At 36.3% G+C, this 10,825-nt stretch overlaps 1 protein-coding gene across 4 annotated transcripts in view; it reads left to right on the forward strand.

The window, feature by feature from the left end:
• Nucleotides 1–3,109, forward strand: part of magi3b (membrane associated guanylate kinase, WW and PDZ domain containing 3b) — a 133,083-nt gene extending 129,974 nt beyond the window's left edge. For 3 of the 4 annotated variants that reach the window (XM_082189595.1, XM_082189594.1, XM_082189596.1), the window contains one exon: nucleotides 736–3,109. In XM_082189595.1, the coding sequence (XP_082045721.1) occupies nucleotides 736–1,730 (995 nt within the window). In that variant the 3' untranslated portion in view covers nucleotides 1,731–3,109. The remainder of the gene's footprint in view (nucleotides 1–735) is intronic. The other variant, XM_082189597.1, reaches the window with a different exon arrangement.
• The last annotated feature ends 7,716 nt before the right edge of the window (nucleotides 3,110–10,825 follow it).

Genomic DNA, 10,825 nt, shown 5'->3' on the forward strand with positions numbered 1-10,825 from the left:
ATATTAGAACTGCACGATTAATCGTTAAAATATTGCAATCTTGATTCAAACACCCACGTGATCTTATTCCTAAACGACAAAAATCCACCTGTGTCTATTAAACCTTTGACAAAATCATACTGGCACTTCAAATATTGATTGTATCGATTACATCGTTACATTACCAGGCGACAAGTGACTGTTAAAAATGTATTGTCATTGAATCATTCATTCAAGAGATTTGTTCAAAAACGCTGATTCATACAGTAATGAAACGGGTGAACAAATTATGAGCGAGTCATTGAATCATTCATTCAAAACTGATTTATAAAAAATAAAAAATCATTCATATTAATTAAACATTTTAAAATTGACTGCAGTACTTAATATTTTGTTAGAACCTCTAGTAAATTACATGTTATTTTGTTTAATTGGCTGTTCAGAATTGTGATCTCTATTTGAAACCAATTTTTTTTTTGATATATTCAGAATCGTGCAGCTCTAATATATACACTGGCAATTACTTCATAACCACCTAAAACACTAGCAATTACATCATAACCACCTAAAACACTCTAGCAATCACCCAGAACTTCCTGTCAACTACATAGCAATGCATGTGCAGACCACCACAACAACCTACTGTAGCATTCTGGAATTAAGCACATGTATGCAAAATCGCTTTGCATAAAAAAATAGGTTATCATGATAAATTTTAATAAGGCTTTAATTAGTTGCAAATCTTTTCACCCTTAGGTTCTACAGGAGATGTTATCCTTCCTGATCTGCCGGAATCCAACACTTCCAACATTCCTCTCAGTTCTCCTCTCCTTCATCCGTCATCCACCTCAGCAAAGAAGGGCGCGCCAGACCTGACAAGCTCCATTGCCCGTTCTCGCGGCTCCTTGAATTTGGCCTGCGAGCATCCTCGCACTAAAGACAGCAAGAGGGAGAAAAGTGCCAAACCACGAAACACCAGCTCTTCTAGAGTCTCGCAGCAACGCTGCATTAAGAGTCGGTCCACAGAGAATCTCCTTGATCTCGGAGAAACGGAGAAACTCAAAAGCCCATCCAAAGCCAAAGACAAAGCTTGCAGCTACAAAGAAAATCTGAAACAAAGCACTCAAGACTCCCACAAGGACAGAAAGTCCTGCCAACACAGTCGCTCAGTCAGCCCCCAGAAGTCAAAGCGTGAAGGACAGGAAGTGGTAATTGGCGAAGCGCAGGGACAGAAAGAGGAACGCCGTGCGAAGGGGACAACGAGCGTGGACCAGAGGAAAAGTGATGCTGAAAGGAGGAAAAGACAGGAATCTAGAGGAAGGAAGCGAAGTGAGGCCCAAGAACGGGAGGAGAGGTTGAGAGCTGAGAGAAAAGTGAGGAGCAAAGAAGAGGATAAAGCAGTTGAGCCAATAGGGGAAGCTAAGCTCCAAAGCACCCAAAAGAAGAAAAAACAGGAGGGAGACAGGAAGAGCAAAAAAACAAAGGAAAAGGCCAAGGGATCTTTGAGGGATCAAAAGGAAGAAAACAAGGAAATGATTACAGACAAGGATGAAAACAAAAGCAAAGGAAATGAGAATGACGACATTGTCACCACAGATGCAGCTTCAGTCACCACTAGAGCGAGTCTAGTGTTTGATCACCCAGGACCCTTAAACAATGACCTTTGGAAGATTCCTAGTTATGCACGCATTCTCACTCACGAGGAAGTGATGCGAGATGTTTGCGAGCAGATTGAGGATACTTGGGAATAGAAGGTTTAAGACCACAAACATATGCACGTACGTGAATGCAAACGCTTCTAGCTAAGATTTCACACATTGTTATTCATGCATTATAAGGCACATTACCAGAAACTATCTACTGTCATGGTAGAGCAACATCTCGAAGATAATCTTGCTGAGCAAGTTAGTAAACTTTCGACATGTTTATAGCTAGTTACTTGAATTACAACACATTTGGTTTATTGGCACATTCTTTTGAAGAAAACTATTGGCCCCTTGACTACAAGACTAAACATCTTGTACTCAAGGGAGTATTCTTTACAAGTGTTTGTCCAATGGCTCAGTGTTACCAGAGTACAAGTACTTGCATACTTGTGCAGAATGTTATTGCCTAACTTCTCTTAACGGGTTGCCGATTTTTGTAAAAAATCAAGTTGAGAAAACTAAAAAACTTACACAACCAGCTTTTTTGAGTATTCTTGAGTTCATCTTCCGATTACTGAAATTGTGGGTCATTCAATTGAAATCATGCATCCATAGAAAGCAAATGCAGGTCAGGGACTTGGTTCTGTCCATCAAATTTTGATTGGATGGAGGCAGGTCTGAATGGGAGCATGCAGTCAATGAATTGTTCACAATAAACAGTGAATTTTCATTTCATGCCAACTTTTAGGTCTTGACTTGTTTAAAGCTAGCTATCCGAGTAATAAACAATATGGTTTAAAGGCACATACATCCCAAGGTCTTACCTTTATCACCTGATTGAATAGAGAGGTTTATAACCGCCACAATAACGCAAGCTCTATATGTACCTTCAGTGCATAGGCAAAGCATTCACACGTTTGTTCACATACTTTCCACAAATATGTTTTTGGCCTTACACCTTGTTTTTCTCCAGGTGGTCTCCCATCCAGGCGCCGTACAGGCTTACGTCTGCTTAGCTTATGACGTGAACCATGTTCATGTCCTTCTCTTTGGACAGTGGTCAGCATGAGCTTCTCATTGAAATCATTTATAAATGTTTGTAATCAGCAGTCTCACTGTTACACAAACAGACTGATTCAACATGAGGCTTCATCCAAACCGCTTTATGGAGATCATTGCTTAATGATCTCCGACAGGCAATTTCTGAGGCTTTGTGGTCAAACGCATGGAGCTCCATTTTAATTTCCTTCAAGCCAGCTGACATTAAGCAACACAAGGACTCTCTTGACATCACAATGCAATCCTTCCTTATGCAATTTAAGAGAACACGGCACGCCCCATCAATCACCAAATCTACAATGCAAGTTTGTTTCGGTTAAAACAGCACGTCCTTACCCCAAAGAATCTTTTTTTTTTTCTGCATGCAAAGTTAAACACACAAACTCCTTGTTTTGTTGCATGCCTTTTAGACCCGTGCAGGTTGTCTCTAATGTTTCCGAACCTTGTAAATAAGAACTGTTATGATGATTGGGGGCTTTACCAGGGACTTTTCAGACTGTTCTCTTTCTCTTCCATGTCTTTGACTCCCTGATCTCCAAATATTATAACTGCAAACGACCAGAAACTTGTGCTTTAAGATACTAAGAAGATGATCAAATGTTTTATTTCTTGAAATATGTATATGAATAGATACATGTAGCTATAACAGATTGTGACATTGATTTCGGTGTAGAGATCCAGGCTCTTGCTAAGCACCGTGGTAGTTTTACCTTGTAGCAACTGTTTTGACTTGTCACAAAACAAATGGTACATGCAAATGTATTTTTTAATATTCTATGAAATCAGATTTAATATAGTAAATATTTATTTTATTTTTTATTTTTTTCCTGTACATGCATGTCCAGTCTGCTCAAGATGAAGACAAGCAGTGCAAGCAATTCAAGCCCTCAGTTATGAAGCTATACTTTATGCTGGTCAACCTTTGATTTATGACCACCAGAAGCCAATGCACATGGGTGAACCTCGTAAAGGATGTAAAGGGGTCATAATTCATCTCAAATTCAAAAGGAAATATGGTAACACTTTACTTAAAGACTTGAAGTATGATGCATTATAAAAGTATTCATAATGTACAGTACATTAAAATGCATTATATATTTACTCCTATATATAATTGTAACCAAAGTTAAATGCATTATATTAGCAGATTCCTTGTTACATCTGAAATTGGTAGTTTGTCATGTTTTAATGCAAATTTCTAAAGGTGTGTTTAATGGATAGATAAGTATTATAATTTATTATAACTGTGGTTACAATTATTCCACCATACAATGCAGTATAAGAAGCATTAAAATGCATAATTAATTCATTTAAAAAAATAATTTTATAATGCTTTATATATAAAAGCAATAAATAAAATGTTACTTATACAAAAATATTTTGCATTAAGAAAATGAGGCCTGTTTTACCTTTAACTTACACTTAAAATATATAAAAAGAGTGTATACACACACACACACACATATATATATACATATATACAGTATGTATGTATATATATATATATATATATATATAATTAATTAATTAATATTAATGTTAAAATAAATACATTTAATATTGCACTAAATAATGAGAATATAAAAGCATATCATTGTAGTCAAAATCAAACTGTATACAGAGATTTTTTTAGGCGAGAAATGTGCTTACATTTTATGCAATTTTGTCACGATGCCAAAAATCCTAAGAATAGGCTTCATTGTCTTTATGCAAATTAAGGTGTCTTTCTTTTTTCTTTTTTTTCTTTTTCTTTTCGGAGGTGAAATATGACCCAGACAGGTTTTATGTGTGTGTGTGAGATTCACCCTAATGTGAAAAGAATCACTGTCTGAAGTAAAAATAGGATTGTTGCGGGTATAATGTCTTCTAACTATTTATTTGATGATCATCAGCTAATTTTGTAAATGCTTGCATCACATGATCAGTTGTGGGAGGTTTCCGAAAGGGCTTATTTATTGGGGTTTTGAGGTCTGAAATGTGGCCAAGATTAATGTGTAAGGTGTGAATTCATAGGAAATTACATGATCTATCAATACCAAAGGACTGGTGGCCATTCCATATGTGTGTAAAGTGACTATGACCTCAGGGTTTGGCTTTGATATAAAGGCTTTGATATAAAGGATGAGAACGCAAACTAATTACAAAGACAAGATTATTGTTCTCGATAAGTTGTGGTGGTGTTACATTGTGTTTTTGTGCATATGACAGACTTCGAAACTATGACAACATGAAGAAATGTCATAAAAGCAATGTTAGCATCTGCTGTACATAACTCATATCAGTGTTCATAATTAAAAGTTAGGCCTAGAATCACCTCATATTAGACTAAATACATATGGTCTCAATATAATGTGGTCTGATTCATGTAAATGTTTAAATATTGTACAGCACCTTTATAAAAAATAGCTGAGTGCTCTCTCAGAACCAAGAATAGAAATATGTAAATTTGTGCCGTTATTTTTCTAAGTAATTATTTAAGAATGGGAGGAAATATTTAAAGTCAGTGTAAAGAAAATAAAATTATATCCTGGTGTTCTGGTCATGTAAAGTTTTATGCAAAATCAAATCAAATGTATTTTTGAAAAATCAAGCGAGTTTCTATATTATTTGAATGGTCTTTTAAAGGTGCAGTAAGTGATTTCTGAGAAACACTTGATATTTGAAATCGACACTCAAACAAACACACCCCTACCCAACAGAAACACACACCTCCCTTCACTGCTTCACCCCCAAAAATAACGGAACACACTAACAACACACTAACATGCAGCTGGTGCGTCAGACAGCTCGCTCAAGTATGGATGAATCAGCTGTGATTCAACAACAACAACATATCTTGGTTCTGTGAAACATCAACAACCAATGTTACTCGCGTATTGAGAAGAAACAAAGCAACCTCAATGTCTGTTTTCAGGCCTTCCCACTTTAACGTTTCTCCGGTGCTTTTCCAAAATTAACATGCGTAGCACTTGCCTGATCATAACCCTTCTTTTTCCAATATATTCCACTGACCCTTTTCTCTTTGGTAATATCTCAGCCATATCTCTTTCCATAGTCTTTCTACAAAATATCCCGCGCTTGCTCACTCTCTCTCTCCTCCCCTATCATAAGCGTATACGCCCCTTATTTCTGATTGGCTACAAGAGTGTTGTGCTTGGTGAATCCACATTGTTTTTTCTCCTATTTACAGAGCCAAGACCATGTGTAAACACAATTTTTCATCACACACACACACACACACACACACACACACACACACACACACACACACACACACACACACACACACACACACACACACACACACACACACACACACACACACACACACACACACACACACACACACAGAATAGACATCTAGCATATATTCACACAGGGTTGATTAAAATTTTCAACAGCGTTTCTCAGAAATCGCTTACTGCACCTTTAGAGGGATAGTTCATCCAAAAATGAAGATTCTGTCATTAATTCCTCACCCTCATGTCGTTCCAAACACGTAAGACTTTCGTTCTTCTTCGGAACACAAATGAAGATCTTTTTGATGAAATCTGAGAGCTTTCTGTCCCTCCATTGACAGCTACGCAACTACCACTTTGATGCTTCATAAAGAGATCGTAAAACTAATCCATATGAATTGAGCGGTTTAGTCCAAATTTTATGATCGCTTTATATGAACAGATTGAATTTAGGCTTTTATTCACTTGTAAGCATTGATCAGCAAACTCAATTGAACCTGCTTGACGCGCGACAAACCTCATTGGTTCTTGCTGAAGCTCAAACGTGCTGCGTAACACGAGAATGAACCTCATTGGTTCTCGCACGTCAATCGAACTTGCTTGAGCTTCCGTTTACCATAACTGATGTGTGAGTTGATGAATGTTTATATGTGAAAAAAGGCCTAAATTCAATCTAGTCATCATATAAAGTGATTGTGTCTCTTCAGAATTTTTTCACTAAACCGCTCAATTCATATGGATTAGTTTTACGATCCCTTTTTTTATGAACTTTTTGAAGTGTCAATATGGTAGTTGCGTAGCTGTCAATGGAGGGTTTGGAACAACATGAAGGTGAGAAATTAATGACAGAATTTTCATTTTGGGGTGAACTATCCCTTTAAGGGTCAACAGCCCACTTTCACTGAAAATGAACTTCAATGGTTAGTCAAGCACACATGGGCTCATTTGAACTCTAAAACAGATGTGTCCGCCTCTCAGAAAAATCTCAATTTTGTGACTTGCCGCTACAGAATAATGATGTTATCAAAGTATAGGCCTGTGAAGTATTAGTTAATTGCTATCGTTTCTATATTTAACATCAGCACATTTCAATTAAGATCCTTTTCTGCTGAGCATTGGAAAAGAAAAGGCAGTGTGACCAAGCCGAACGCACACAGATAAGACATATGTTTGACTAATTTCATTATTTTAAGATAGCTTGAAGCCATACGATTAAAAAAAACACACAATGACTGCGACTGTGACATTTATTATCCCAGCTCAAGTTGTCTACAGAAAGTGTTATCCCGGTCTGTCACGCCTACAGCATTGTCTCTAGATGATAAAACCTATGGCCTGTCACACATAAAGTGTAGACTTCTTTAATGGCTTACAGTAAAGAAATATGCCAGTCTAAGCAGCATTTGTTCTGCTGAGTTAAGCAGAACACTGCTGTCTCATTTCATGATTGCTCAGCGATGTGTAAAAGTACTCAGTCCCGTAGAGACTGAAGGAGGTATTTTAGGCGGAAGCAGAGATATAAAAGAGCCGATAAATGTATCGCAAACCACTGGAGCAGTGGTGAGAATGGATAATAAATGTCTGACAGGTAAAATGTATTACCGGTAGGTTTATTTAACACGCAGTCCTTACGGATTCTGTGAACTGCCACCAGGTGTCACTAACGAGTCGTTTCCATTGAAACATGTCACTAATGTGAGAAAACACTTGCTTGTATGGTATAATAAAAGTTTACACGCTTAAACGAATGAACATTTTAGTATATTACAGTTATATAATTCAAGATTACACAGCTGTATTCTTGTTAAAGTTGAAATGTTTACCTGTGCTATAGTTACAAAGTACATTTGTAAAGTTGTATTACATTATAGAATTTTTTTTCAGAAAAAAACTGGCTGGTGCGGTTGCCAGAATAATTATGTAAAAATAAATAAATAAATACAGTAACAATATAAAAACATGTATAGTACAACATGTTCATTTTACAGCTTGAAACTGTATACAGATTCACATAAATCATTTTAAGCAGGTAGGCTAAACTTTATTTTTATTTTTTATTTTTTAGCTGAATTAGAAAGGCTTGTATCTTTACTGACAATCTCCATAAAACATGGGGTTAAAAAGAAAGACACATGAATCAAAGTTCATCACAAGTACAAGCTGAGGTAAACGCCATCATTGTAACCATGGGGATAACGCATTACAACTAACATGAGTAACGTAATCAGATTACTTTTTTCAAGTAATTAGAAAGTAATGAATTACTTCACTAAATCTGCAACAGCAGGTTACAACAACAAAGCAAGTGACTTTGTTTTCCTATTTATTGGCTGACACCTCTCCTGTCCCGCATGTTGAGAGAAATCATGATAGTGCACAGCTGTTTACATTTACATAACTTACAGACTTACATTGCATTCCAAGGTACACATTTACATTCTTATCAGTTCTTGCTTTCTCTGGGATCTGAGCCCATGACCTTGGTGTTGCGAGTACCAACGCTCTACTGTTTGAGCTACAGGATTAGCATGTGTTTGTGCTGTGTGAACATGATGGCTATTGTAGATCTAAACTAAATGAGAGCATGCATTTACTCATCTCACTTGCACAAAAACAGATTCAGTGTTCCTCAAAATGAATAAAAACAGTGAAATGCAAACTCAGAATATTATGTAAATCTGCAATAATTAATATGTTAAATTACACAGATTTACTGTATTTAATCTCACTTTGCATTTCCTCAGGCCGAGGCTTATCCTTTTAAAGGGGTGGTATAATGACCTTTTCACAAGATGTAAAATAAGTCTTTGATGTCCCCAGAGTGTGTATGTGAAGATTTAGCTCAAAATACCTCACAGATATTTTTATATAGCATGTTAAAGCTGTCACTTTTTGAGGGTGAGCAAAAATGCACTGTTTTTGTGTCTGACCCTTTAAATGCAAATGAGCTGCTGCTCTCGGCACAGGGGGCGGAGCTTCAACAGCTTGTGTCCTTTTACCTCACACACGCACTGAAAATGCACTGAGCAATGTCGTGTAGTATACCAGCCGTTTGTTGTAGTCCTTAAAAAGCAATTTCTTTAAAAGAAAATATCTCCCTTTGCTTTGAACTTTGAGCGTTGTAACTTTGCAGATTTTGTTTATGCTCAAACAGCAACATTACACACTAACTAAAGTTAGAAAAGTGAAATCATATTCAACCACCCCTTTAAATTTTGGCGTGAAAGGGCCTTTAAATTTGCAGAATATATATATATTTATATATATACAAGCAAGCCCAGCCGAAGTGAGAAAAAGTGACACATTACTTTCCATAAAAAGAAACCAATTAACACAATTAGTTATTTTTTTAGAGGGTAACACACTGTAATACATTACTTCCCTTCCCTTCCCCAATGGCAACATACATGACACTAAAATAATGCAATGAACACTCCCTTCAGGAAGTCTAGTTATTAAGGTAACAAAAAGAGAGAGTCTGTGGGGATCTTTTGATCTCCAGCCGCAGCTCTAAAAAAAGAGCCAACCAAAATAAATTATAATAATTTTTGAAACAGACAATGTAAGGGAAACAAAAGCTTCAGGAGGGAGCAAGGTCAAACTAATAAATAAAAAGGTTCTAACTGAATTTTAATCTTTTAAAATGACCTATAATAAAAAAGAAAAAGGAAAGAAAAACAGCAGTACTTCACATCTAAAAAAAAAGAAATAAAAAGAAATAAATTAAAAAACAGGAGAAAAAGATGAAATACAAAGAAAATGGCACCCACTTCCCCAAACAGTTCAAATAGCAGAAAAGAAATAACAAATTAAAGGTGCATTAAGCGATTTCTGAGAAACACTTTTGATATTTGAAATCAGCAAAACAAACACACCCCTATCCTAAAGGATATTGATAGCTCCGCCCCCAAATTCCCGCTATGCAGCACAGGCACCTCCCCCCTCATTAGTGATTGGCTACAAGTGTGTTTTGCTGTTCGTTCTGATCCACTTTCAACAGTGTTTCTCAGAAATTGCTTACTGCACCTTTAAACGGTCAGCGAAAGGTAAACCAAAGCACTTTATTTTTGGCATAAACAGTCCAATACTTTCAGTTCAACACACGCTTAATATCAACTGATTAATAACATCAAAGAAAAGCATCAGTTGGCAAACTGTCTGGGGCAGACGAGAAAGAGTCATAAAACATAAAACCCTATAGGCCTACATAACTGATAAAAAAAATAAAATAAAAAAACTGAGAAGAATTATAAAGAATTAAAATGAAAAACCATCCAATGTGAAGTGTCACAAAGGGAAATCTGGGAATGTCAGTTTACGGCTTTTCACTATAAATTATAAGATGATTTGTTCTTTTTAATCCCCAAAACAGTGCATTTAACAGTACTGTACAATTACATGTAATGTTATATCTAGCAGTTTTTCCTTACTGTTAACCAATCTTTTACTGTAGATTTTTTTTTTTACGGTTAAAATTACAATAATTTTTTACAGTGTTCAGGAAACGATGGAAAGAACAACTAACCACTTGCCATTTTTGAACTTCACCCAGTTTGAACTTTAATGGCTGTGGACAAGCTGATGAAAAACAGAGCAGGTTCTGCTATAAATAAGAAAAGGCAGAATGAGGTTTTATCTCCCTGCTCAGATGAGGGGAAAATGGGTGGAGTGCGTGCTTTTGAGATAAGAGCAGCAGAGAGCACATTTTTAGTCTGTTATAATGTCTAACCCCCTTTTCTGACCGTTTCAAATAGTTGAGGTAAAGGAGGACATTCAGATTCTCTGATAAAAGAGGAAGAAAATACTGCGCAATACATTAGCACTATCATACATGGGTGTGCATTACAGTTTCCTTGGTATTTATTTGACTTTGACTTTCTGGAAAGATATTATCAGAGTTTT

This window comes from Leuciscus leuciscus, assembly GCF_965113295.1.
Source record: "Leuciscus leuciscus genome assembly, chromosome: 14".
In the NCBI taxonomy this organism is placed as follows: Eukaryota; Metazoa; Chordata; class Actinopteri; order Cypriniformes; family Leuciscidae; genus Leuciscus; species Leuciscus leuciscus.